This window comes from Trichoderma aggressivum, assembly GCF_033847375.1.
Source record: "Trichoderma aggressivum f. europaeum strain CBS 100526 chromosome Unknown scaffold_020, whole genome shotgun sequence".
Taxonomy (NCBI): domain Eukaryota; kingdom Fungi; phylum Ascomycota; class Sordariomycetes; order Hypocreales; family Hypocreaceae; genus Trichoderma; species Trichoderma aggressivum.
The window spans coordinates 151690-179091 of record NW_026946386.1 but is presented as its reverse complement, the minus strand read 5'-3'; the positions used below and the strand labels follow the sequence as shown (position 1 = coordinate 179091).

Below are 27402 nucleotides of genomic sequence, written 5' to 3'. Positions count from 1 at the left end.
CAAGGCGGTTATACATACTCTGGCCCCAGCTGATGGTGCTCTTCCCACGAGTTTTTTGCCTACAAGTCTTTTCAACGCGCTCCCTAGGGTGAATCGAGCTTATGCACAGTTAACTGGGGATTATCAAGAAGTAAATGCTATAATTTCTGGGAATTATGTTCCTCAGCTTTACGAGCTGGGTACAACCATTCTTCCTCTTGGGACAGGAAGCACACGCAAGATTGCGCCATTAGATTGCTAGTCTTGAGAATAAGAGACATAGTGAGTGAATATCAAACATTGGGGTCATATGTATACTTACAGGTGGCGGTTGTGTAATATACCTATGAAGATTTGAAAGCCAGAGTTTCACGTAAAATGTAAACTGAGACCTGAATGTAAATCATGATTGAATTGACAAATTGCTTAATATTCTTCCTCAAAGCCATCTCAACAAGATCAATCATAACACATTTTATTCGAAGGAGTTAGCAAGGTATAAGATAATAATCTTTGCATGTTATCTAAATAAGCTACTCTAAAAGAGAAAAGTTCCGCAAGGCCAAGCGATGCAAAAAGGTATAATGAAATGCAGATACGCTAAGATTGACTCAAGTAACTACTAAGCAGTAGCTTGATACTAGCAGACTTAAAGTCCTAGGAAACGGTATCAACCAAGGTATAACAAAAAGGTCTATAGCAGTAGAGAAATCCGGTCTTCGTATTGGGTCAACTATTACTTACATCTTGTACCGTGTGTAAAAACTTTGAATCTCATTTTTGTAGAAATATATCGAGAGCGCCGCAATGCCAATCACTACTGATAATCACTTACTGATCCTCTGATTGCTTCATCAACATGTACCCTCTTGATTCCAGGACATGGCCCAAGGCAAACCGCCTTATCTGCAAGTCCTTGGATTAGCTTATCGATGTTAATCGTTATTTGCAGGCTCTCTTGTGCTTGTTGATTTGTTGCTGCATTGTTCGTTTGAGCGCGCATCTCAGGATACCATTCTGACAATGTGAAATTATTTCGTCCCGTTGGCACGGTTTGGTCTTCTCGCATAGATTTACCAAATATTGTGAAATCATGTTCTGGAAGAGCGGCACGTTTCGTCCTTGCCTCTCTTCGAGAATCTGATATATCCTCCAACGTATTCAAACGAGAATTGTTGGCACCATGAGGTCTGAGCGTACCCAATCTGGCTGCTTCTGGTAATGGTTGATAGTCAATCATCGGAGTTGATAGACTTATGATATCACTAGGCGAGCCCATGCGAACAAATATTCCTCGCTGCTCAAGATATTCCTCAACATCTGGCGCCTCCAACCACTCTCCTTGGAGGTCGGAAATGGCAGTGTTAAGCATTGTTCTTGTCCGTCCAAAGTGTAAATTTTGCAAATTTGGCGGCGATGACCGTGGCGTCAGGGTGGCAAGGTCTCCTTCGATAAGACGCATCATCTTAGGTAAACTCGCGTTTCGGCCATCGCCATATTGACAGTCTGAAAAAAATCCACTGGGGTTTCCAGAAAGGCGACGAGCAGTTCTTTCAAGAAGTTTTTCTGCTCGCTCCAGTTGTAGCGGTAGAAGCATTGTTGGATTAATTGCAACGACGGAGAAGTTGCCCAGCTGCAGAAGTGCTATCGCTCTTGTCAGACAGGCCAATAGCAGCCGCTGCGAGACTGGAGCCGGCTTGCTACTGGTAAATGGTCCAGACTGCCTCTGATGAGGATGATAATGATGGGTTTTTGTCGTTTGATTCTCATCAACTGTGATATCGCCAATGAGATTGCCGGCAGGTTCATGAGCAGCATCAAATTCATCCCCAGAGGCATTTGGGTCTTCTTCAGGAGATTGGTTCTGGTCGCCGGTCAACATAGACTTCTCCAAGCGAGCCTTCCTCGCTATAGATACGATATTCATCGCTGTCTGGTTGAGTTGAGTCATGACACCAGCAGGTAGCTCTTTTCCCCTCTGTGAGACATGCTCATAAAACTTGATAAACTCGTCAATTGAGCCATCCAAAGCCACCTCAAGCACTTCAGCTCGAGCTTTTGCAGATACGAGAGCGCTTTGTTTCCGGCTGCGATACGATCTCTGCGCCAGTCTCATTCGTGTTCTTCTCTTATTAAATAAGTTAGATTTTTATCCGAGGGCAAGAAACGATGCAGTTGACTTACCGCTTGATCGTTGGCCGCCTCCTGACCCGTCTCGATCATTCGCGGACGTCCGGGTCGGCGCCGCGGCGCAGTTTCGGCCTGGACATCCGTGATTGGTTTATCGCTCCCCATCTTAGTATTGTCGAATAGCTCGTAAATACAGCTCGGCTTCAAGGTAAATGGTTTGTCTATGTATTATATTATCCTTCGTTTGTAATGACCAGAGCTTCTCACTGTGTTGTAGCGGGGCAACTGAGCTGACAAATATTTCCAAGGCTTCTGTGACGCCAGTCATCTCACGCTAACGCCGGAGAAAATCTCAAGTCAGACAAATTGTTTTTTATCTAAGACCGATGTCCGTTTGCAGTTGTGTTTTTCGTGTGTGTCTCTTTATTACTAAATATTTTGAGGCGACGAGCGGAAATAAGGTTCAATAACGAAACAATTAATGATCTACAAAACAGAGAGACAATATATAAAAGGAAATTTCTTGTCCCTGTTTCGCGGTGATGATTTTGGTTAGCCGTCAAGAGAGACAAATAAAAGAAAAAGGGATTCATTTTGCACGTTTGCCAATCAATTGCTTACCATAACGTCTTCTCCATATTACATCATGTCTTCTCAATATGTGTCGCTCGCCATCGGTGCTCATACCTGGACGCCCGACAACATTACAGAGGTTGAGGGTCTGTTGCAGGTTATGCGCAGCCATGGAATCAAGATCATTGACACTGCTAGAAGCTATGTATGCGAATAGTTTTCATCTTCCTCTTCTTCATATTCATGAAAAAACGGAACAATGGCTGACTAATTGGACAACACAGGGCCTCGGCGCATCGGAGACCACTATCGGTCTCAAGAAGTTGGCTGGCGAATTCGCCATCGACACAAAGGCAGCCACGGGAATAGCACCTGGTGCAGGGCAAAAGATTTTGGAATTCGCCAAAGAGAGCTTAGAAGCACTCCAAACTAACAAGGTAAACCGGCCTTATATGCAATTTCATACCATGCTGTCAGTAAGATTCTGACTGTGCAAACTAGGTCCGAGTTTTCTTTATACATGCCCCAGTGAGTACCTGACTTCCTTACTGTTACCTCGTTATGCATGCCTTCACTAACTCTTGCTTTCCAAACGCAAAGGATGAAGACACGCCCGTGGGTGTACAAATGGAAGCCATCCAAACGCTGTACAAGCAAGGGGCTTTTGAAACGTTTGGAGTGTCCAATTTCACTCCAGAGCAGGTGATTGAGTTCTACAACTACGCCAAATCCAAGGATTATGTTCTTCCTACAGTATATCAGTCTAGCTATTCGCTGGCTGTTCGTCAGAACGAAACAAGACTGTTCCCAACTCTCCGCAAACTTGGCATCTCAATCCAAGCTTACTCACCAATGGCGGGAGGCTTGTTATCAAAGACTCCAGAGTACATTGAAGCCGGAAAGGGGAACTGGGATCCCAATAGCATCACTGGCAAGATCTTTCGTGACCTTTACTATAAACCATCTTATTTGAAGATGTTGGAAGAATTCGGGAAGCTATCTGCGGAAACTGGTATCAGTCGATCGGGTTTAGCTTATCGTTGGGTGAGATATCATTCAGCGCTCAAGCCAGAGCTTGGAGATCAGATGATTCTGGGCTCCGTGAATGCTCAGCAATTGGAGGAGGCTCTGGGCGAGCTTAATAAAGGCCCTCTTGAGGCAGCAACGGTTGAAAAGCTGGAAAGCCTGTGGCAGCTTATCAAAGATGATGCGCCAATTGACAATCTCGTCTCCGTCCGCAAGGTTGTTCGGGGATCTGCATAGAACCCAGCGTGGTATCCAAGCAGAGCTGCGGAGTACATGGTTTAACTAGAGAAGTCTATGGACGTCTTTTTTTAAAGTCCTAAGGCTCGATATTACCTGTTGGAATGAATGTAATACACAGCTTCATTTTAGCTCTTGAGTTAACCATTTCGGTGCATTATTTGACTTGAGCGCAGGCGATGAGCCACAACCCATCGAAGGCTGGAAAAAAGTTTCACCTGTTGTTACTGTAAAGTACAATTGCCATAATATGTTTCACTAATATGGAATATTCCAGTGCAATGACGAAAGCCTACATGAAGTTACAAAGTCAAAATGAGCCTTTGGCTGGACAGCAATGACTCTTCGATAGCTTTAAGCTATTTCCATATTTGAGCGCATCCAAAGCTTAGATACATGGCAGCTAATTACGCGGTATATGCCAGCCTACCGCTGTTCGTACATGAGAAAATAAGAAGTTGACTATACCTACTTGTTCTCATTTGCATGCTCCCACAGCGGCCACTCATCCTAGTGGCGGTGACATCTACATAGCCTACCCTATAATTTGTGCCTTGGAACTGCAACTCAGATAAAGGCCTTCATTCAAGTCGCACATAACAAGTAAACTTTCAAAGCAACCAAAATGACGTCTTTCCTAATAAAATACATTGTTCATGAACAGTAATCTCCTCAATACAAAACTCCTTTCAAACCATTCAGCCAGAAGATGGACTATAAAAATTCATCAAGCTGATGGCTGCTGGTTGAAACTCTCACGGTGCCACTCAACGCCAGCGATTTAGCTTACATAACTCATAGATAACCCCCTGTCTCCACAGGGTCTTACCAAAAGAGGCTCGTGAGACCCTGAAAACTTATCTCCACGAGAGTATCAAAAATTTTTCACGAGCCAGCAAACAGGCCCCACGTGGGCTAGTTGGACGGATGTCAGAGGGGCGAAGGGCCTCTCCACCATAGAAACGGTGAAGAGGAAAGAAAAGGGGAAGAAAACCCTCCGTAAACACTTCTTTTGCCAGCAATAGCAGACTGGCCTTCGCTGAAGCAGCTCCTTTACAATGGGGATGCCTGTTGTGGAGACTCGCCTGGTTCCGGTTCCGCTGTCTCTAAGTCTGCCACCCCTCAGGAAATCGACTAGTCTCACAGAGGCTGAGGCACGGCAAGCTCTGCGTCGGCTTCACGAGTTTACTTTGTATCCAATCCCGCGAGTGCTTGAGCTGGGATCGGCCAGTCACCATCAGGATGCGTCCGAGCTAGATTCAGGTTATGCGTCTGAAACTGAAGCTGATGAGGCATCCAAGGCGGGCAAGGCGATCCCTCTCTACCTGGACCCTATAGAACGCGACTTCGCCGTGCGCTGGCTCACCGGATTCATTGGACAAGCCTGGGAGTTCCCTCTGAACGATGACACGCGCGATGAGTTTGTGGATGCTGCATGTTCGCTGTTGTCGCATTTTACTTCCGCCGAGGATGACTCCAACACGCCCGATGAAGATCCCGGCATGACGCGCCGGTTTCAGTTCTCGACTGGCGACGGCGCCAAAACCTTTGTGGTTGATCTTTACGATACTCCCATGCAAACCGGCGAAGACCACACCGATGTCGGCTTGCAAACTTGGGGAGCCTCCATCGCATTCTCTCAGATGTTTTGCACTGCGCCCATGGATTTTCTGGCGACCACGAGAGCAGTTGATTCCTCTACTCGAATTGTTGAGCTTGGTGCCGGAACTGGCCTTGTCAGCCTGGTGCTTGCAAGTCTGTTACCATCGATAACAGATTCACTGCCGTCTATTGTTGCAACCGACTATCACCCCACCGTGTTAAAGAACCTGGAAAAGAATGCAGCGTCCCATTACAAAGAAAGCGGCTCTACAGCAATGGTGCAGGTGGCTCATCTTGATTGGTGTGCACCTCCATCGGACGTATCTGCAGACATTCTTGTGGCAGCAGATGTTGTCTATGCTGTGGAGCATGCTCGATGGCTTCGTAATTGCGCTGCTTCTATACTTACGCCGGATGGTGTCTTTTGGTTGATGGTTTCTATCAGACCTAATGGCAAGTTTGCAGGTGTTTGTGATTCGATAGAAGCCATATTCACTGAGCCAGGCGCATCTGACAAAAATGACAGCCGATGGCTGAAAGTTCTGGATCACCGATGGATAAACAAGAAGGATAGCATTGGACGAGCCGACGAAATCGGTTACAAACTCTTTAGAATTGGATGGGCGTGAGCAATGTGTGCATTGACAATTTTTGGCGTTACTACGGTAGAGAGGGTTGCAATTTACAGAGCGTATCGCGCAGTAGAATAGACATAGAGCAAAACTTTACCGGCAATAGAATCATAGATAGCTTCTAGAATGTTTACGATAAATGGCTGATACTCTAAAGGTTCATTAGCTAGAATAATTCTAGGCGGATGAGGACCTAATGAAACCTCAAGCACTTTTTGTTGCAGGAAGAGTATCCGCTTAAACAGTATGGAATAGCTCTTTACTGCAGAAGGGAGGAATTACTTATTATCAGTATTTGCAGATGTAAAGAGATAGTTGCACGTGCTGTCTTTCGATGCTCAAAAGGGAGATTGAAGACGCGCTCAATAGCACGCAAGCGGCAGTCAATTATTACTTCTGGTGCCGTAATTCGAAGGTGGCGGAACCGGACAGTTTCTCGGGCCGCCGCACTGTCGGAGCCCAAATGCTTAAATTTTCGGCCGACGCTGAATCCCCCCGAGACATGGCTTTCATCACGCCTTGAGATGGAAGATGAAATGACCACGGCAAAACGCGGCGAGAAGAGGATCAAGGGGCGAGTTGCGATAGCATGCACTGAGTGCCGCAACCAGCATCTGCGGTGCGATGCCATCGTGCCGACCTGCTCCAGATGCCGCAACTTACACAAAACATGCGTCTATATGGATTTACGGCGGAGCCGCCGGAGACACGCTGAAGTCGAAAAGCTGGTGTCCTCGGAGCATCACAACAATAACTCGATGGCGGTAGAGACCAGAGACATTCCGGTAGTATATCAACAGAGTCATCTCTCTGAGGAACCTCTGTCACCTTCAGGGGAGTCGAGCCCTTTACCAACCTTTGTCGCGTCTAGCAATGCTCTGCGGCCAACTGTGTTTGCGGACAATGACCTTCTTTCCACCAGACCGGTTGACGGGTTTTATATGTTTTTCTTCCCGGGTCATCCATTCATTTTACCGCGAGTGCATTTGATGCGTCACTTTGAGAAAACCCCAGATTTCAGCTGTGGATTGGTTCTCATGATCACCTTCATTGGTTCGCTATATACTCACAATTCGCTGTCAAACGATTATAGGCGGCAGGCTGAGCAGGCTCTGGAGAGTCAGCTTGCGCCTCATGGATTTAATGTTCAAGCTTTGATGCTTCTAGCCCTCACCCTGGAATGGTCAGGTGAGAATGAGAGCGCCGCGATGTATCTTGAACGAGCGAAGACGATGGGCCTGGAGATGGGCATTCACCGGCGAGACTTTGCTTCTCGCTGTGGCCACGGGGACAAAGTTTTGGAAGAGAGCTGGCGACGTACCTGGTGGGAGCTCTATGTGATTGACGCACTTTTCGCCGGCATTCGACACCTACCTACATTCACATGTTGGAGAGTAGATACAGATGTTGAAATTCCCTGCGAAGAAAAGCTATATGTTACAGGGGTGAGGCCTATTAATACCAACCTTTATAGACTGTGGCGTTCTCTCTACTGACTGCGCCTAAGATGATTCCTCAGCCTCGGACGCTTCGCGAGTACGACAATCGTGGGTTCGATGACAGCGATGAAAGCTTCTCCTCCTTTGCATATCTCATCGATGCCACCCGAATCCTGGGGACAACGTTAGCTGCCGGTGACATTGCTAACACGTCCGCCTATTCTTTGGTCAAGAACGCTGAAGCAAATTTGATGAGCTGGGATTTGCATTTGCCACAGGCAAAGCGCGACCCTGTTCAATCTGATGGAACATTGGATGAAGTGCTATTCAAGGCTCACATGGCAATAAATACGTGAGAATATCCCGAGAAAGAGTTCATTTCTCCTCTCCTCTCCCCTATCAAAAACTTATTTTACTGTAAGCTAACGACATCCGTGTAGTACATCTACTCATCTCCATCGACCAAGATCAATGCTACACTACACTACAATGGAACTTCTATGCTCAAAATATGCACCACCGCTTCCTGCCGAAGTTCTGAGTGCTGAAGAGCAGCATCAAGATAGGCATACACACAAGGCGATTAATGCGGCAAAGAATTTTGTCGATTTACTTACCGCTTCTTCTTCACCGCTAACACACAGCCCCTTTGTCATGTGTATGGGATCATTAGCCGTAGCCACTTATTTGTCTGGTTGTGAGCACATCTTGACAGGCTCCGAATTAGCACATGCTAAAGATCGAATCCGGGTATTCTTAGGCATACTGAAGGCGTTCGCAAGAATATGGTCGCAGGCGCGACACTGGTCGGGAGAGATCAAGCTAATGGCGAGAGTGGTTCTTGACCAGCAGGACGGTGCTGGGCAGATCGGGTTCCCATCCATACAGGCTATGCCAAGTTTCGAGGAGATAGTATTCAACGATGGGCCGGCAGAAGAGATCAACGTATCAGACGTGAGAAAAGATTGGGGGAATTTGATGGAAAATTTATGAATGGCATGGCTAATAGCGCAGCTACTTGAAGGAATATGCGACCAACCACCGCCTACTTATTCTTCAGCGACGAATTTGATCACGGCTTTTCCTTTCCTGCCTCTTTGTGCGGCAAATTCCCAGGCCTCTACCGCCTCTTCCACCTCAAAAGCCACAACAGGAATAGGTTTCAGGGTTCCATCGTCTATAATCGAGGCCACCCTAGAAAGAGCATCGCCGTCGGGGGAAACAATAAAGTGTAACCACTTAACTTCTGGGTGGTTCTGTAATTCTTCGGGCTGTCCCCTGCCGAAAGCCCAGTTTGGAGCCGGGTCTCCTACTGTTACGATGATACCAGTCCCCTTCACTGTGGTCCAGGTCTTGCTCAATATTTCACCTCCGACAGTATCGAAAACTGCATCCACGCCATGGATTTTCTCGTTCCAATCAGCATTGTTATAGTCCAAGACCTGATCTGTCCCCAGTTTTGCCAACATAGCGTGGTTTGAAGAAGAAGCTAGGCCGATGACTTCTGCATTGAGAAGCTTCTTCGCCATCTGTACCAAGATAACACCAACAGCTCCTGAAGCCCCTGTTACAAGGATTTTGCAACCCTTATCCAGATTCGAGTGCTTGAAAATGGCTTCCCAAGCCGTCAGGGCCGGGATTGGAATGGCTGCCGCTTCCGCATGAGAAATGGATGACGGTTTGACGGCTATCTCATTTGGCATGGCAATTGCGTATTCCGACTGGCCTCCCTGCGGAGCTTCTGCATCAATCATAGCATAAACACTTTGGCCAAGAGAGAGTGGTCCGCTGTACTGAGGCCCGAGGGCGTCGATTGTGCCGGATATATCATGTCCCGGAACTCTGTTGGAAGAAGCATATAGCTCAGGCCAAATAATTTCATCCGCCGTTATTCCTGCGGCATGAACCTTGATAAGAACCTGATTTCCGGTGGGAGATGGTCGAGGCAGGGTGTCTGATAGAATGATGCGGTGATCATTTTGACTGCCCAAAATTTGCACAGCTCTCATTGTTTCGATATGGGGGAATAATTGGAGAAATTCAAGGTGAGAATTAGAAGTAAGGTTCAGCCCAGTGAGCGGAGATCAAAATGCTCTGAGATTTATAGTAGCAGCATATGTCACTTGAGAGGGTGGCTGTACGATGTAAATGCTGGAAGTCAGGAAATGACTTGAGGCTTCCCGATTTACTGCGGCTATCTCCCCCTGTTCCGGCTACTAGGGGTGAAGAAAATTAGATGGAATTTATTATGGCAATGCCCGAATATTTCGTCATTCAAGGATCACTGGATCATAATGTGAACAAGGTTCGGGTAATGGCATGCCTGTATTCGGGTCGGGCGCCCGGAAAGCCACAATCGACCCGAGTGTGGGGCTTGTGTGAACTGGCCCGACCCGAATGACAAGTGAATATTGAGCCATAGCAAGTTGGACAACTCTTAGAGGCCAGTTATCCATCTGATGGGTGAATCAAGTCATCGGGCGACTGCTATGTGCGGCTTGCGGATGACCCGTATTGCCTCATCTAATACAATCCGACATTATATTTTTCTGAACCTGTGTGTATGGTTCTTTTCTATATAAGAAACAACGATGGCTTCTTTGTTGCCCGAGCTGTCGCAAATTAAAATATTCCTCAGCGAATCCTTCTACTCCAGTTTACCAGAGCTTCTTACGCTGTCTAAACACAAATATCATGGCATCTTCAGTGACAGTGACAAAAACGTAAGGCGTTAATAAATTCAAGCACCGAGAACCCTGCTGATGCTATATGGCTAGAAATCGACCGCGAGAAGACATTAAAATCCTCTTTGACCATGAGCTAGCCAATGCACCCGGAAAGTCGATCATCGGTATCCATCTTGATTACCCCCCCGAAGGTTTCACTCCTCCACATCGGCATGGCGGTGCCACCGTTGTCGCCTACGTTCTTGAAGGCGAACTTCTGAGTGGCATGAACGGTAATCCCCCCAAAGTGTACACTCCTGGGGAAAGCTTTGTGGAGCTTCCTGGCTGCCATCATACCGTGGGAGAAAATACCAGCAAAACTACGTCGACACAAGCTATTGCTATTTTTGTAGTGGATACTGACGTAGTGAAGACTGGCGGTTACGAGGCCTTGACAGTGCTTGACGAGGGCTGGTAAAAAGATGCATGACAGGAAATTTATGGCAAATTTTGCTAGAAAATCTAATATCATACCTCTATCTGTACCTACAAGTACCTACATATAAATTGAAGTCCAAAATGGCGTTTTCTCAACAACCAGTGGTGGTTTGGGCAGCGGTTTCTAATGAAATACAAAGGTTTAGGAATGGGCTGAGGGCCTCAAAGGCCCAATCAAATACAGATATTTAATATTGTGAGATCCCAGAATGCATCCAAGTGGCCACGGTGTAGCTTGCAGAAATCAGTAACGAAGACGGTAACCTCTGCCCAAACTTGAAACCTGTCACAACGTACCTAAATAAGAACCAAAACTACTAAGGTACCTTAGTGCCTAGGTATTAAACCCTGAGATACATTGTAGCCTGGTTTTGCTTTTATCAACATGCACCTAGGCCTGGAAACTAATAACATCAACCGGATAGGTGGAGTTACAATGACAATTCGTCAGATTTGGTTAACGGAAGCATTACTTTCAAGGACACGAGCCTTTCTCTGGGAGTCACATATGTACGAATTCTGACGTGTTCAATCTTTTCCACTCTATTCCTAGAGTGGATAAAGAGGCGGCAGCTGCTTGATGCTAACATTCTCGACTTTTCCAACGGTTGGCCTGGTCTTCCACGTATGAGCACCGTGGCTAATTCTGAGATTGCTTCTCCACTTCCGCGCAACTAAATCTCGATTCATTGGCCTAGACTACGGAGTATGGAGTAGTTTACTTCGGATAGCTAGACAGAGCCAGGAACTGGGACGAGCTGAAAAACTTAGTGCCCGCTAGTTTAAATAGTCTGTGGTACTATTAGGGGGCATTGATAGCAACACAGATCCCATTCAGCACTTTACGGGTCTTTTCCCGACCTTGTTCAATTAAATCGCTAATAGTGTCGTGACTTTAGGCCAGCTACTCATGCCGAATTCAATAGAGCCATGGGATGGGGACCCGTGTCGAGGCTCAGGGCAATTGCAAGGGATGAAGAAGCTAGTGATTTTGCATCGTGAGATCTCGTTTATAAGCTATAGACAGCATGCTAATCCGGATCTAAATTCTTCTTCTTAAAGTTCTTAAGTAATTCTCTTATTTATTAGGTCTCTAATAAGTTTTCTTCCTATTTTACGACCTCAAAATGATAAATAAGATTATTATTGGCGCCCTTGGCCTCGTCGTCAGCGTAGCCGCAACTCCTTTGGAGCTTGCTGAGCGAAGCTCGTGCAGAGATGACAGTTTATACAAGTGCTTCGCTGATAGAGAATACTCCCATTCAGCATCTGCATACTGCTCTGCGCTGACTCCGGTTACAAAAACAGTCACCATAGTAAAGCCCACGGTGTGAGTGCACGCTTGATATACCTGACTTAGGAGCCACGATCTCTGACATTATTGTGTATAGAACAAAGACAGCATGGGTCACTAGCACTGCCAATCCATCAACCGACTTTGTCAGCTCGACAACCAATATTTACACAGCAACGGTTCCTTCTTCAACAGAAACAGTAACCGAGACGGCGACCGAGACGGCGACATCAACAGCAACCCAGAGTGTAACGACGACAGTAACTGTCACTGGTGGCCAGAACCAGCAACCACCGCCTACCACAACGCTTGCTCCGTTAAAGCGTGACGCTCAAGGAGGAAAGCCGGAGCCGCCAAAGTGTATGCTCACTAAATGCTTCGTATACTCTCCCGAACGCATCACAACGGGTTGCAGCTGTATCGGTGTGCCGCCTAAGACGGTCACAATCTCTCAGACGGCCCCTTGCTCGACAGTTACAGTGGTATGGTTCCCCCTCTCTCTAATATTTGCTCCATCATATCCACCAGAGGTGGTGCTGACTAGTACAGACCTCGACTTCAGTGACGACGCCTCACGTTACAGCAACAGCATGGCAAACTGTAGCCACGGAACTCGCTGACGGCGTTTCAACTACCACAGCCACTGTTACAGCCACAGTCTCTACTACGGTCACAACAACTGCTACCACGACCACGACCGTCACCGTCACACCTCCAGCACAGAACCTCGTCCCCAATGGCGATTTCTCATCTGGTTCGACTGGATGGAGCGTCATCAACAGCGCCCCGTCCGCATGGGTAAATGGAGGGGTGGGCACCTCCGGTAGTCCAGATGGTACATCCAACGCTTACCACATTACCAACGTCATTTCCACTGGACAACTTTTTATAGCCAGCCCTCTCTTTGGATTAAAGGCAAGCTCCTCATACGGTGCATCCTTCATGGTTGCCTCAACGAGTACCGATCGCAGCTTGGTGAATACCGTCCGTACCCAACTCAACTGTGGCTCGATTACCCTGGTGGATACAAGTTTAACCCAGGCGACACAAGATGCAACTGGTTACTATACCGTCTCGGCGAGTTTCAACACTCCCATTACAACCGATCCCACCACTGTAGGCCAGTTGGGTAGATGCCAGTTGCAGTTTCTCTTCCCTCATTCTTCGCAACCGCCAGTTACGTGGTTCCTGGCTAAGGTTTCTATCACGTCGACCGGTGCTATTTCTGCTTAGGCATTGGGGGAGCGGGTTGCCATTTAATAGGAGAGCGAACATTAAAAGCAGAGTGGCGCGCGAAATTATATAGATATAGATTCATTTGGGCCATATTATCACGTACATACATATAATAAAAATACCGTCACTCTCTCTATGAGCATTCATTCGATTCACCTGCGTTTATGCCAACACAAGCACTACACATGGTATATACTTGGCTCTCCTTCATCGGATATGATGAATGGGTCAGTCAGGGCTATACTGAGCTTCAAGTTTCAGGAACTGCATTAGACTGGCTCTATACTTTGAATACATAGTATTTGTACCACTGCCATCTTGGCTCTACCTATACTCGGCTCCACAATCACCTACCTTTTGGAATATTTCAGCCCTTCGACTTCGTATTAAGATCTCCTCAATTGACTCGCGGTCGGATTGATCAAGAGACCAGCCGAAACTCGACAGATTCTCATCTGTATGTTCGCTTATGCCCATACGTGCACCAACGATGACGGCGCCAACGTAGGGAAAGTCTAATACCCAGCGAGTAGCGACATTTGATATGTCGACCTGGTGTTTTGTGGCAATCACGCGCAGCACTGTTAACAGCTCCTGGAAGAGGCTCCAGCCACCCCAACTGCGAATCATTTCGAAATACTAGGGTCGGTAGTCAGTAATGCAGCAGTGGAGAAGTATATTTTGTGTCTGATCACCCTACCTTTCGCTGGCTTGGTGTGATTGACCCATCGTAGATATCTGGCTCGGGCTTTCCAAGCCATTTATCGGCAAGAAAACCACCGCACTGCATTGGTAAATTTGTCAATGTTGATGCAGTCAACTATGAATTAGTTCCGACTGAAAAGCTTACCAAGGTGCCATATGTTAAGAGCTTGATATTGTGTTCCTCACAAGCGCATCCCATCTCGAAGACTGGCCGAGAGTCGACGAGAGAAAACTATTTCACAATTAGCGATTATTATTCACCATTGACTTCTCTCATCATCAAGGTGATCACTGTGTCGAACCTGAACTTGGTTGGTGTATACTCTGATACCAGCCTGGACCACCTCGAGCAAATGTTTTGTATCGAAATTGCAGAGACCAACTGTTTCAACTCTATCATCCTCCGTTAGAAACTGGAGAGCTTTCAGATAATCTGGATTTTGATACTTTGCGTCTATTAGCACGAAACGTATGATTGTAGGGGGCAATATTTTGAGCTCTTACAAATTGCCAATGAAACTGCAACAGATTAATTTTCTCTGTCTGCAATCGGCGGCATCGCTCGGTGACATTGGCCTGTACAGCCTCTCGAGATACGGTCATCGGATGGAAAACGCAGTACTTTGTTGCCGTGAATATTATATGCCTGTGCGGGTACAGAGATGAAAAGCGTCCCTATGGTGTGTAAGCGATGGATATCGTTTGAATCGATGTAAATATGACATACAAATATGACTTCAGCGTCACCATAGTGATCAGCCATGTCGAATGCTGTAAATCCTTGCCGGACATGACTTGAGAATTGCTCAACAATCTTAGAGGATGATGCAGCCCCCCAAGCAGGGCTGGACATTTGCCAGAGCCCCGAAAATATTCGAGGAACCGTGCGTCCATTTAACAGGAAAGTTTCTCTTGCTTGTTGAGGTAAAGGTATCATAGAGGTCTGTTTGCCGAGATCTTGATGCGCATCTAGAAGCGTAGGTCGAGGTAGCCCAAGGATACCAGCCGTGGATATTAGGCTTCGCCCGAATGGATAGTCATGCTCAGTTGTTTTTAGAGTAGCATAGCAGCTTGTCAATGATTGATAGAGAGCTTCCACCAATGCGTGCTCTCCATTATCCATTACCCGCGTGCCAGTATCTATAAAAAGGGATTTCTGAACAGCAGTCATTGCTTGCACGATGTCGCCATCCACGCTCGTCAAAAAGGTAAATAGTTCATATTGACTGTCATCGCTAGTTCTTGATATCAGAATCGTTCCCTGAGCGACCAAGTTCTGGAACAATTGAAGACTTTCGAACGAGAGCCCACATCCGAGCATACTGCGGGCGATCTGTTGCGTCCTTTTTAGTTCGGCAAGACTGGCCTTTTTGTCTTTTCCTATTATCGAAGATATAGCTCTCTGCTCGACAAATTTCTTCGTCTCACACTCGAAAGCGCGTGTGATCTCTGGAAACAATACCAAAAGTGCCCTCATCACCACGCGAAGACCATCGGCAGGGAGGTTGGCGATGATAGTATCTGTCATCATGTTGACGTGAGCCGTGCTCACGCCCCCTTGTTGTGCGATGGCCATGTTGAATAATACTGAATTTGAGCAGCCAAAACGTATTACGCTTCAATTCTGCAGTTCCAAACGCGTATGCTAAAGCGATATTATATACTGAGCCGGGCAGTATTTTTTTTTTTTCGTATGTTGAAGAGCAGATCACTCCTCCTTCGAGCACGTCAAAACCTCGTGATCTGACCTTGTACGCCGCCGTGTTAATTTTCAGCCCGCTAGTATTTCAAAGCCAAAGTTACCGGCGTTTCAACGGCCGCATAGATTGCCGGCCGGCCTCTCACTCACCGCAGTGGAAGTTCACAGTAATCTCGACTGTTCCCGGAAGGCCTGGACCTAGTGTGATCTCTCTGCTTCGATATTGATTGCCCAGTAACGGCTTGAGATGGTGATGCGGGGTTGTCGACTTGATATCGGAGCACCACTAATCGTCGTTCCGCTTCCTCGGGATCCTCCAAGTTCTACTCCGTACCACTCGTACTAATCTTGCTTTCGGATTGTCTGGAGTCCGTAAGAGAACTAGCATCTGTCAGGCCCACAGGCTCCACAGATCTTTGGATGCCATCGTTTTCGCGTCTTGGCTATTGTGTCCGCGGTTGAGTTGATTGCTCCACCACCAACTGACATATCGGGTTGTCGCGAACCAGTTAGGCTACACGCGTTTGTACATTGCCGTCACCATGAATGCCTGTCTCCCATGTCGAAAAGTAAAGATGAAATGCCGGCAAGGCAGCCAACCGGCTTCTAAATGCGAGCGTTGTGCGCGAAAGTCTCTTGACTGCGTGTTCCAACAGCACCGTAGAGGCCGGAAGCCTGGGACAAAGTAAGTGAGACACGGCCTGCCGCTGAGTTTGGGTTAACAATGTGTTTGTACGAGTAGGATCTCTAAGCGGAATATGCCTGCATTGCCTTCCACCTTTGCGGCTGTGAAGAAGACGCCGGACTATAGCGGTGACACTCCATCTATTGCAGAGAGTGTGCCCGCTGAGGAGCCTGGCAACCTGCAGCCGTCAGGTTTGCTCAATCAAGAGGCAATGAGAGGCAAGTTTTCGCTGCGGCGAATACTAAGTACCACAGACGGCGATGCATTGGAGCCGCCCGAGAGATCTTCTCCCAGTCGACCAGAAGACCCAATTGAGATGGGAATACTAAACCTCTCCATTGCCAAATCCCTTTATGAAAAGTCGGTGAATTGCAGTTCCCAGAGCAACGCTTTAGAGACTGATGCAAGAGTGTAGTTTTATCATCGTTCTTAATCCGTACATCAGCCAGCTTGATCCTAATCTACATACTTTCCTTTATGTGCGGCAAAAGTCATCTTTCCTCTTCACAGCCGTTCTGGCAATGTCCGCAAAGACATTCAACCCTGTCGTGTACAATGCGCTGTACGATCATGCGCAGGACCTCTACACCGAAAGTTTTCGGAATGGCGCCAAATCAACAGAAATTGTCCAAGCCATCCTCATTCTCACCTACTGGAAGCAGCCGCAAGACACGAGGGCTTGGACCTCCTTGGGTTATGCTATTCGCATGTGTATGGACATGGGATGGCACAAGTTGACGGCCTATTCCCAAGCTAGCCGTGTTACCGGAGATGAGACGAGACGGCGAGAAATTCGCAATATTGAGAGGACGTGGTATGTATTGTTTGTATATGACCGAAGGTATGTTTTGATGCGCAACTGTGACCACGTGGCCAATGCCAATATTAACATCTTCCAGCATAAGCCTTCAAACTGGACGGCCGTGGATGATTGAGCGAAACGGATTTATAGAGTCAATAGAGGCCTGGTGTAGTGACCCAATCGCGGACCGAAACGACGATTTGCTTGGTGCATTTGTTACCTTGAGACTCATGAGCTCTTCAATATTTTCTCTCCATGCTCCTCACTCTCGACGAGGCGAAAGAGTGCCGCTGGAGAATACGGAGGCTCTGCTTTCGCTCAAGAAAGCCAGCATCGAGAGATGGGAACGCCATTGGATCCAAAACGTGGAACAAAAACAGTCTTCAGAAGAGGAGACGTGCCACAAATTCTTGATACGGTTTTATGGCACTCATTTTCGACTACAGCTCTTTTCTCTGCCACTACAAGACGTGCTATCATCTGAATTCTCGGATTCATCTCTCCACTTGGACATAATATGGGCCGCATTTACCGGAGCCACGGATATGTTGAAGTTGATATCTCGTCATTCGGGGCAGCTGTATTTTGCTCAAGATTCGATACATGTCATGACTGCATATAGCGCAGCTTTCCTTGTCAAGGTATGACCATCGACATTATGCATTTCCTGACAATTCGAGATACTAATGGTTGGCATTCGATACAATTAGCTCCTCTTGTCCGCCCCTGACACAGTAGTTCAAGAGATAGAGGCTACGACAGTTGATGTCATTCGTACCGCCGCCCAAGCCTTCTCACAGCAAGCGACAGCACCAGGCACGAGTTGTGAGCTGCAAGCCAGATTCCTTCATAATATTGCCATCAAACTTTCTCAGAGAAGAAGGACAGAACATCCGACACCAATCGTAAAATTTTCAAACAGCGATAGGCATTCGTCACTGGATCAGAACGACATGAACTCAACGAGACTTCCTTTTCTGCCACCGGAAGTCGGTCAAGCCATGCCTCAGTCTCTTGATCAACCTCTTCCCGAAGTCTTCATTTTTCAGCACACTGACCTTGACCCATTGTTCACAGACGACGGTGCATGGGCCGATATATTATCAAGCGCCGCATTCAATACTCAAAACGGTGTTTTATTAGCCTAATCTCAATCTGCCTATCATCAACGTATGACCATTGACTGGCTCTTTTTTTGTTTACCATATTTTCTAGCTATGAGCCCAGTATCCCACCTATCTATCAAGGATGTAGTGGAACTACGGTTGTTTCAGAATGACTGAATGTGCGAATGCCCTCTCTGATAATCTTCAGCTGTGAAGGGCAATTCGGATCGGGACATGCTATCAAGGCATCGGTTGTCATCCAGTCGTTTGCAGCCGTGACTCTTTGTTTTGCAGGAAGGAGTGGGATAACGGTGGCTACCTCTCATCAGCGTCTTGGACCTTTCTATATATACACGTATACGGATGTAAAGAAACGAAACACAGAATGGCGTTTTACCTAGCGAATAAATACTGATACCCTGGTTTGGCGGTAAATAGATCATTTCTCCTTGCAGAGTAAAGAAATCCCCTTCTTTTGCACCACACATGATTCGTTTTCCGGGGGGGCATACAACTTCGACACGAAGGTCGTAAAGTTGAAACGAGTCGTCTTGGCTACCAGTGTGGGCCATGGCGGAATTCTTGTTGACAGATAAAATGAAATTCACTGCCATAACATATAGAATATCCCCTGAAATCTCCGTGTTATCAACCGTGGCGAGGTTGTGACTTATTTACAGAGTGCTCCATATGCCATGCCTCACACCAAAGCCTCCCGTTATCTTGACTAAAGCGTGTCGCGTGTGGAGTAAACGCGTACTAGGGCGGTCAGACCGGCGATTTACACCAGATGGAAGACGCCGGTCTCGGTGTTCAAAGGCTCCTTAATGGCAGATCTCTACTAGCTAATCGATATGAACTATCGGATACCATGGCAGGTTATCAAATCAATTGCCACGAACGCACACTCGAAGGAACCAAACAATGAAGGAGAGGTGTGGGCGGAGTGCAAGGTGCCGGAACGATATGCGTATGTGATAACGGCTACGAGTATTTCAAGAAGATCAAACCCCCCCCAATGCAACGACGGAGAAAAAAAAGACATCCTTGCTCACAAGGGTCTTCATATCGCTACCGTGCGATAGTATTACAAGCCACTCCCTGCTCTGCTTACGACTGTTTCCGCCGCTCTCAATTTCACGCATGATGTTCACAACTCAACCTTGTTATACTCAGAGCCGTATGTGAGAGAACTCGCGACGGTGCAGTTTAAGTCCTCAAAGACATCCTACGTCCAGCCCGACGTAACTGTACGGAGTAACGAACCCGCGTGTCCCAAGCCGCCGACCGCTGTCGTACAGCTCAATGGCACTTGAGAAAGACTTGGAGCGCAGTGTCGAAGTCGGCACGCCCTCTAATGGAGAAGTTTCCATGATCAACCTAGAGGCTGGGGGCCTCAAGCGGGACCTCAGTTCTCGCCACATCAATATGATTGCCATTGCAGGAATGATTGTATGTTGATACAGTGTCCCTTGATGAAATCATGAACAATACTCTGTCTCAACTAACCGCGTCGAACAGGGTACCGGTCTTTTCTTAGGCTCAGGACAAGCAATCGCAACCGCGGGCCCGGCTGGGGCACTGCTGGCGTATATTGTAATGGGGTTTGTCACTGCCGGGGTTGCATATACTACAGGAGAGATCACCGCATTCATGCCAGGAACTGGTGGATTTATTCGACATGCAACCAAATTCGTGGAGCCGGCACTTGGAGCGGCCACAGGTTGGAATTTCTGTGAGTTTTGGTTCACATTCCCACCGTGTTATGTCATTCTACGAACGATTTTCTTATTCCGAATGCTGACGCGCGGGGCTAGGGTATACCATGGCCATCACTGTACCAGCAGAGATCAGTGCCGCTGCTACCGTGATTCAATTCTGGAATGACTCTATCAATCCTGGTGTTTGGATCACCGTCTTTTTAGTTGTCATCGTCACCCTGAACCTTTGCGGTGTACGTTTATATGGCGAGGTACGGTTTCATATGCACAGACTTCAGATGTAAAACAGTGTTAACAGGCACCAAGTCCGAAGTTGTCTTCGCATCCTTGAAGATTATGCTCATTCTCGGTCTCATCATTGGTGGCTTGGTGATTGATCTAGGAGGAGCGCCAAATCATGATCGCTTAGGTTTCCGGTATTGGAAGCATCCTGGAGCGTTCAACGAATACATAAAACCTGGAACGGCAGGACGCTTTCTAGCCTTCTGGAAAATTATGCTTACAGCAGCGTTCAGTTACGGCAACATTCAAGTAGTGGCAATCTCGGGGTCGGAAACCCGGGCACCCAGGAAAATCATCCCGGCGGCTACAAAAAAGACGTTTTACAGAGTCTTGCTATTCTACGTTCTTAGCATCTTCATCGTTGGCCTCATCGTGTAAGTTTCCTCTTCACCAGCAACCAGCCCGGATTATATACTCATGCCTGCTCCCGAGTAGTCCATACAATGACCCTTCTCTCGCCATTTCTACGGGCACTGCTCAGCAATCTCCCTTTGTTATTGCATTCCAGCGATCAGGCGTAAAAGTCGTTCCGTCAATTATCAATGCAATCGTCTGCACTTCTGCCATTAGCAGTGGCTCGGCTTGCATCTTTATCGCCTCGCGGACACTGTATGGCCTAAGCTGTGATGGGCATGCACCCCGAATCTTTCAACGATGCAATCGGTTTGGAACGCCTCATTATGCCATTGGCTTGACTTGCCTTTTGCTGCCTCTTGTTTACCTAAACGTCGCAAATAACACATCTGTGGTATTCGGTTGGTTCGTCAATATCACTACCGTCTCCGGCTTGATCGGCTGGGTAGTCATTGAGGCCACGTATCTACGGTTCTACGCCGGCCTCAAAAAGCAAGGCTATTCGAGAGATGGTAAGGTCTAACTGTAGTAGTGAGCGCTCGTGCATTACGACCCAAGCTAACGAACTACGTAGCACTTCCGTATAAAAGTCCGTTGCAGCCATATGTTTCATGGGTCACCATGTTCGTGGTGAGCCTAGTCATCCTCTTTTCAGGTATGTTTTCTCTCGTCTGGGGGATGCAGGTTGGCACCAAGTCTTACAATCGCACCTAGGCTTTGATGTGTTCGTAAAGGGACATTTTACGGCCGCCGGGTTTTTAACTTGCTATCTTAACATTGCTATCTTTATTGGTACGTATTATACGTGATGCTCTCAGTTCCACCTACAAGAACTCTAGGCTAACATGGTAGCGAAGTTCTGTACCTTTTCTTCAAAATATTCTTCAAGTCGAAACTTATTCCCACCTCCGAAATTGACTTTGAGACTGAGTTCTCATCAATACGGAGGGAAAAGGATGCTGAGGAGGCCACCCTGTAGTCATTGGATATGTCTTCCAACTTTTTTAGACTTCTTCTTGAGTCGATAATAATATTTCCTATTCATTATGCTTGCCATTCATGGGTGAATAACGAGCGTCTTCGTGCTATCGTCCATTTCAGTTCCCCGAGCCTATCAGCGCTGCCTGCTCCCATAAGCAAAATAACCAGCTCATCTCGAGTCATTCATCCACAGTTCCATTCCACTCTTATTTGAGCCTGCAAATGTCTAGCGGCCGAAAGCGCTCGTCCCTTCACACAGATTGGATGCTACCCCGCCCTCTACTAAATAATCCACATCGGCACAGCAGTGGAGATTCTAAGCGGTCGTAGTTTCTAGACACAGTATTTTTGTGAGAATAAGGCTTTGTCACGGTTTCCTTACAGCGGAGCCGCCCGCTCAGCTAGATAATATGTCGTGGGGTTCGTTTTTCTCATGTTATCTCCCATGAAATAAACCCCTCCTCCCCTTTCTTACAATACCCTCTCTCATTAGAAGCACGATATAGAAACTTCTCACAACATGAGTCCTCCCTCGGTCGACCTCACTGCGCCAAATGGCGTCAAATGGAGCCAACCCACTGGTCTGTTTATCAACAATGACTTTGTTGCATCGTCCAACGGCGAGACGATTACATCCATCGACCCAGCGTAAGGAAGCAGATGATAGAAGCTGGGGCCTCGATTGAACAAAGGTTCACTAATGCGATCAAACAGCACCGAAGAAGTCATTGTCAGCGTTCAGGCCGCCAGTGCTGAGGATGTAGACAAAGCCGTGAGAGCCGCAAAGGCAGCATTAAAAGATCCTTCCTGGAAGCAGCTGTCAGCTTCTGATCGAGGCCACCTAATGACACATCTCGCCGACTTGATTGAGGCAAAAAAGGAGCTTTTTGCGACGATTGAGGCATGGGATAATGGTGAGAGAATTCATTGGCTCAAGAAATAATGAGAATTGTTTCTGCATCTTATCACTCTGTTGCCAGCAAGTAATTAACACTTGCGGTTCGTTCAGGTAAAACATATCAAGAAGCTCTGGACGTTGATCTTGTTGAGGCTGTGGCTGTGATACGATACTATGCCGGCTGGGCCGACAAACAGTACGGCCAAACGATAAGCACAACACATCAGAAATTTGCGTACACCCTCCGCCAACCGATCGGAGTCATTGGCCAAATCATTCCCTGGAACTACCCCCTTTCAATGGCTACTTGGAAGTTAGGGCCCGCACTTGCTTGCGGCAACACTGTAGTACTCAAAGCCGCGGAGCAGACACCACTAAGCATCCTTGTGCTTGGAGAGCTTATCAAGGAGGCTGGATTTCCGCCTGGAGTAGTCAATTTCGTCAACGGGCTCGGCAAGGATGCCGGATCTGCCTTGGTGAACCACCCGCTGGTAGACAAGATTGCCTTTACTGGGTCAACGGCGACGGCAGCAAGTATCATGGCGGCCGCGGCGAAGACTTTGAAGAATATCACGCTCGAAACTGGAGGCAAATCACCACTTGTCGTGTTCAAAGACGCCGATATGGATCAGGCCGTCAAATGGTCTCATTTAGGTATCATGTCCAACCAAGGACAAATCTGCACTGCTACGTCGCGAATTTTAGTTCAGGATGAAGTATACGACGACTTTCTAAAAAGATTTGTCGAAACCCTGAAGGCTGTGAGCAAAGTAGGCAGCCAATGGGAAAAAGATACATATCAGGGCCCGCAGGTATCCAAAGCGCAGTATGATAGAGTGTTGGAGTACATTGACATCGGGAAAAAAGAGGGCGCAAAGGTTGCTGCCGGAGGTCATCCTCTTGATATTAAAGGCAAGGGTAAGGGTTTCTTCGTTGCTCCGACGGTGTTTACCGACGTCACCCCTTCAATGAGAGTCTACCGAGAGGAGATTTTTGGACCTGTCGTGGTTATCTTGCGATTCAAAACCGAGGACGAAGCACTAGAGCTGGCAAACAACACAACATATGGTTTGGGGGCCGCCGTCTTCACGACAGACCTAGAAAGAGCTCACCGCATAGCCGCTGAGATTGAGTCGGGAATGGTCTGGATCAATAGCAGCCAAGACTGTGATCCGCGCGTACCATTTGGAGGCGTCAAGCAGAGTGGTATCGGCCGAGAACTTGGAGAGGCTGGTCTTGAAGCTTATTCTCAGATCAAGGCTGTCCATGTCAACATGGGGAATCGGCTGTAAAGGTATCGGATTGTAAAATCGGTCTTAAATCTTCTCTATGATACCAACACGAGATGTCAAAGGCGCGACAGAACTGAGAAGACGAAAGAAAGTGTAACAGTAGATCAACATTAGTATATAGTACATGTAATTAGACTATATATATATATATATATATATGTATATATCGCTTTCGCAACGCCCCACAGCATTAGCCACTGCCGAGATGATAATAATGCCTTTCGACTCCCAATTTATTTGTTATCGCGACCGTGACCCCCAGTTAAATCCGGGCTCAATTTTGGGGATTGCGATTCGGTGCATGTAAACCCTTGGGGGTTATTGACGTTGAAGCAGTCCCAGACAGACAACAACTGGTCGGTGCCCGCATGAGTAACATTAAAATCTGTCACTTCAAAGTTGTCGCAGCCACCAGCTGCAGCACTGCATTGGAAATAAACTGCCTCCGTCACTCCAGAGCCGACTGTTCCACTTACGCGCCTCCAAGCGACGTTTTCCATCTTGAACAGGGAAGAATCGCAGTCTTGGCCGGCGAATCCGGAGTAGTTCTCGCATTGCCAAGCGAAAAATGGCTGCTGTCTCCCACCAATCAGCTTAACATCCTCGATTGTAATGTTTCGAGCGACACCGTATCCGCCGCCGCCGCCGTTTGGAGGGTAGCCTCGCGAGATTCCCGCCCATGTCTTTAGGTAAGAAACATGAGCAGTGTTTTTGAGAGTGATGTTTTTGGCATAAAAGTTCTCCAGATACTCGTATCGGCCATTATATTGCCCCATAGAGCCGATGGCAATACCCTGCCCATTTTCGAAATAGCTGTCGTAAACAGCAATATTACTCGAGTTCATCTTAAGAGCGATGGCGTCGTCACCATTTGAGACTGTCCATCTTCTGAACGTTATGCTGTCAGAGAAGATGGTGTCGCAGCCATCAGTATTGAGCGTGCTCCATTGGCTTGTCGATGTGCTGTTGACGTAGATGTCGTCGAGATCTACGTGTTGCGAGTAGGTAATCGCCATTGTCCACATCTGGCTCTGGACAAAGCGCAACCTTCTAATAACCGAGTTCGTGAGCGTGCGGAAGTTGATGTTCATCGGCCTATGGGCCAAATTTCCTTGGCTCCTGGCCCAATCGTACCATACTTGACCGTTGCCATCGAGAGTACCGACGCCCCAGCCGTCCCAAATCACATTGTGACCTCCAAAATACCAGACCGTACTCTGGTTTTGGAAACCAACGGGCATAGATACTGAGAGCCAATAGTCGATGTCTGTACTCCATAGCAAGCGTCCAAATTGATAGATGACAACGTCCTGGAGATCCAACGTGGTCATGTTTGTCTGAATATTGTAGACTGGACCAGGAAATATGACAAGGCTCTTGGAATTGCACTTATTGTTCAGCGCATCCATGATAGCTGGAGCATCATCACCGCCATCGGCATTTGGTCGTATATAGCAGAAGTGACGACCTTGGGCCGCCGCTTGATTTGCCCAATGAGATTCTGTTTGGGCAGCGTTTGCATCTCTGCTCATAACATCATGAGGTAACGAGGATAGCGCGAGTGCGGCAGGCAATGCCGCTAAAATTAGACTTGAGAAAGAAACCATTGTGTGAACAAATCAGCAGATGGTAAATATGATGAAGAAAATCTGACTATGGTTAGGGCAACCTCGTCACCATCTGCCCTGAGTTGAGTGACGGTTATTATGTTCACCCTCGCCTGGGAGACCAAAGTGTCTTTTTAAGGCAGCGGCATGTCTCCTATTTGTATGTCTCTTGGCTTTCATAACGGCCTGCACGAATGATGGAGCTGTGGGCTTTTTGCATATGGTAAAACCACCTGCAGCCGATGCTACCAACCCAATTGTGAAAGCAGTTCAGCGACATTTCCTTGCGTCACAGCTCTCTCTGATCAAACCCCTCTTTGCTTTTCATTCACACATCTACCGAGAACAGGTCTACGCTAAGTTAAGCCATGCAAATATAGCCGCGGCCATATATGAATATCCAAGACAGAAGTAGCAGAGACTGAGAGGGCTCAGCATGATCTGGGGGATACAAGGGCGGTGCAATGGCGAATCATGCCACAGAAACCCTTGTTAAGAGGTGCTACGCCAAGGCTTTTTGGATGCTCGCCCTTCAGGACAGGGTGTGGATCTGCCACTTGATCTCCCTACAGTAGAAGTGCCTACCATTGTGTTTTGCCGATCCAATCGGGAGCTGAGGTGACGTCGTGAAAGGCTTGCCATGCTGTGAGGCATTGGACCGTCTCGGATATAATGGAACTCTCGCGGTCATCGGCCGAATACTTCTTCCCCCGCGGATGGCTTCAATTTCGAAGGACTCGGAAGCCAAATGCTCTACGGCGCGACTACCACCTAGCGCAATCGCCGCCGCTAGTTCTTCTCAGGTATACCCCAGGCTTTGCTGCCCACCACTTCGGGATATGAATGGCACGAGACCTTAGTATGGGTGCCAGGGAGAGCAGAGCAGTAAACAGACAATGAACGGCATACACTTCGTATTTCGCCTGTTTGAAGCAGAAGGTGGAACATGTCCGGATCATCGGCTTCCGGATCCTACAGTGTGTATGACATGTTTTCCAAGCTAAATCTTAGTGCATATCACATCACACCAACAATATCACATTAACTGAGTCGAGGTCAAAAGCTTCCCTTTGAGATAGATCTAGAACTCTGGAAAAACAAGACATCAGGTCAGTCGGCTGCCGGTGGGGTAAGAGGCGTGGATTTTTCAGATCCACAGCAGTGTCGCACATACCAATACCGCGAAATTAATGGGCTGTTGGTTCTAAGTTTTGCTATTTTCGGGTTACATGTAGGAGGCTTCTCGGCCAATGTTCAATATTATATTCGGTCCGAGACAAACCCGTGCCCAACATATTGGCATTCAATTTATTGAAAATATGCTCGTACAGTATAAACAAGCTCATATATCCATGGCTTTTATTGCCGCCGGCTTTTGGGCCTAAATTTTGTGGCTGCATCATTTGCAGTAGAGAAAGAAATTGTAAGGAGAATCGTGAGGAAAATGCTTCTAGCTCGTGTAGGAAAGAAGAAAAACCCCCGAGATGCCCCGCCTCGTGCAGCCTTTTGGCGTATCGCAAGACTACCCGTACATGTACAAATGCGTGTGGTTGTCATTAGAAGATTAGCCGCTCGCAGGGGTAAAAGAGGAGTCTATGACGTTCTTTCTTCTTATGATTTTAGAGTTGCTATGTACTATGATGACTGGCAGTCACTCGCGTCAGTATTGACCGATTACAACCTGCTCATCATCAAGTTTACATGCAGCAATAGACATGTGACACCCTGTTTATTGACGGTAACATTTACCTGCCTATTTCATGGCTATACACAATATCTGGCCTTGATTTTGTGTTTCCATGACTTGGGCACATGATAGATCATTGGTCATCATTGTGACACGAACGATTCACGTACAAGTCAAGTTCAGGTTCGCTAGGTATGGAAATAGAGTAAAGATCAGCGTGCGGGGTTGCTGTTGTGCATGGGCATGTCCGCGAACTCCTGGAATACAGAAC

General features: G+C 47.3%; 12 protein-coding genes across 12 annotated transcripts; 8 read left to right on the top strand and 4 right to left on the bottom strand.

Moving 5' to 3' along the window:
• Nucleotides 1-796: 796 nt before the first annotated feature.
• On the bottom strand, nucleotides 797-2274 carry Triagg1_5598 (uncharacterized protein; the record flags this gene model as incomplete). Its single annotated transcript, XM_062900131.1, has 2 exons — nucleotides 797-2107; nucleotides 2164-2274. The coding sequence occupies 2 exons, from the start codon at nucleotides 2272-2274 to the stop codon at nucleotides 797-799; spliced, it is 1422 nt and encodes a 473-aa protein (XP_062755398.1).
• Nucleotides 2275-2755: 481 nt separating this feature from the next.
• Nucleotides 2756-3945, top strand: Triagg1_5597 (uncharacterized protein; the record flags this gene model as incomplete). Its single annotated transcript, XM_062900128.1, has 4 exons — nucleotides 2756-2887; nucleotides 2967-3119; nucleotides 3184-3210; nucleotides 3283-3945. The coding sequence occupies 4 exons, from the start codon at nucleotides 2756-2758 to the stop codon at nucleotides 3943-3945; spliced, it is 975 nt and encodes a 324-aa protein (XP_062755397.1).
• A 1058-nt stretch (nucleotides 3946-5003) lies between these two features.
• On the top strand, nucleotides 5004-6176 carry Triagg1_5596 (uncharacterized protein; the record flags this gene model as incomplete). The annotated part of the gene is made up of 1 exon (XM_062900127.1): nucleotides 5004-6176. One exon carries the CDS (start codon nucleotides 5004-5006, stop codon nucleotides 6174-6176), a length of 1173 nt encoding a protein of 390 aa, XP_062755396.1.
• Nucleotides 6177-6703: 527 nt separating this feature from the next.
• Triagg1_5595 (transcriptional regulator family: Fungal Specific TF) lies at nucleotides 6704-8611 on the top strand (the record flags this gene model as incomplete). The annotated part of the gene is made up of 3 exons (XM_062900126.1): nucleotides 6704-7624; nucleotides 7699-7970; nucleotides 8059-8611. 3 exons carry the CDS (start codon nucleotides 6704-6706, stop codon nucleotides 8609-8611), a joined length of 1746 nt encoding a protein of 581 aa, XP_062755395.1.
• A 56-nt stretch (nucleotides 8612-8667) lies between these two features.
• Nucleotides 8668-9627, bottom strand: Triagg1_5594 (uncharacterized protein; the record flags this gene model as incomplete). Its single annotated transcript, XM_062900125.1, has 1 exon — nucleotides 8668-9627. The coding sequence occupies one exon, from the start codon at nucleotides 9625-9627 to the stop codon at nucleotides 8668-8670; it is 960 nt and encodes a 319-aa protein (XP_062755394.1).
• A 685-nt stretch (nucleotides 9628-10312) lies between these two features.
• Nucleotides 10313-10762, top strand: Triagg1_5593 (uncharacterized protein; the record flags this gene model as incomplete). Its single annotated transcript, XM_062900124.1, has 2 exons — nucleotides 10313-10341; nucleotides 10396-10762. The coding sequence occupies 2 exons, from the start codon at nucleotides 10313-10315 to the stop codon at nucleotides 10760-10762; spliced, it is 396 nt and encodes a 131-aa protein (XP_062755393.1).
• Nucleotides 10763-11909: 1147 nt separating this feature from the next.
• Nucleotides 11910-13309, top strand: Triagg1_5592 (uncharacterized protein; the record flags this gene model as incomplete). The annotated part of the gene is made up of 3 exons (XM_062900123.1): nucleotides 11910-12112; nucleotides 12174-12558; nucleotides 12626-13309. The coding sequence occupies 3 exons, from the start codon at nucleotides 11910-11912 to the stop codon at nucleotides 13307-13309; spliced, it is 1272 nt and encodes a 423-aa protein (XP_062755392.1).
• Nucleotides 13310-13562: 253 nt separating this feature from the next.
• Nucleotides 13563-15593, bottom strand: Triagg1_5591 (uncharacterized protein; the record flags this gene model as incomplete). Its single annotated transcript, XM_062900122.1, has 5 exons — nucleotides 13563-13592; nucleotides 13667-13951; nucleotides 14013-14096; nucleotides 14163-14249; nucleotides 14745-15593. 5 exons carry the CDS (start codon nucleotides 15591-15593, stop codon nucleotides 13563-13565), a joined length of 1335 nt encoding a protein of 444 aa, XP_062755391.1.
• Nucleotides 15594-16474: 881 nt separating this feature from the next.
• Triagg1_5590 (transcriptional regulator family: Fungal Specific TF) lies at nucleotides 16475-17336 on the top strand (the record flags this gene model as incomplete). The annotated part of the gene is made up of 3 exons (XM_062900121.1): nucleotides 16475-16592; nucleotides 16656-16761; nucleotides 16817-17336. 3 exons carry the CDS (start codon nucleotides 16475-16477, stop codon nucleotides 17334-17336), a joined length of 744 nt encoding a protein of 247 aa, XP_062755390.1.
• Nucleotides 17337-19614: 2278 nt separating this feature from the next.
• Triagg1_5589 (uncharacterized protein) lies at nucleotides 19615-21645 on the top strand (the record flags this gene model as incomplete). The annotated part of the gene is made up of 8 exons (XM_062900120.1): nucleotides 19615-19761; nucleotides 19831-20044; nucleotides 20127-20263; nucleotides 20337-20686; nucleotides 20748-21178; nucleotides 21241-21321; nucleotides 21381-21458; nucleotides 21524-21645. 8 exons carry the CDS (start codon nucleotides 19615-19617, stop codon nucleotides 21643-21645), a joined length of 1560 nt encoding a protein of 519 aa, XP_062755389.1.
• Nucleotides 21646-22167: 522 nt separating this feature from the next.
• On the top strand, nucleotides 22168-23837 carry Triagg1_5588 (uncharacterized protein; the record flags this gene model as incomplete). The annotated part of the gene is made up of 3 exons (XM_062900119.1): nucleotides 22168-22295; nucleotides 22362-22561; nucleotides 22657-23837. 3 exons carry the CDS (start codon nucleotides 22168-22170, stop codon nucleotides 23835-23837), a joined length of 1509 nt encoding a protein of 502 aa, XP_062755388.1.
• Nucleotides 23838-24070: 233 nt separating this feature from the next.
• Nucleotides 24071-25444, bottom strand: Triagg1_5587 (CAZyme family GH28; the record flags this gene model as incomplete). The annotated part of the gene is made up of 1 exon (XM_062900117.1): nucleotides 24071-25444. The coding sequence occupies one exon, from the start codon at nucleotides 25442-25444 to the stop codon at nucleotides 24071-24073; it is 1374 nt and encodes a 457-aa protein (XP_062755387.1).
• Nucleotides 25445-27402: the final 1958 nt, after the last annotated feature.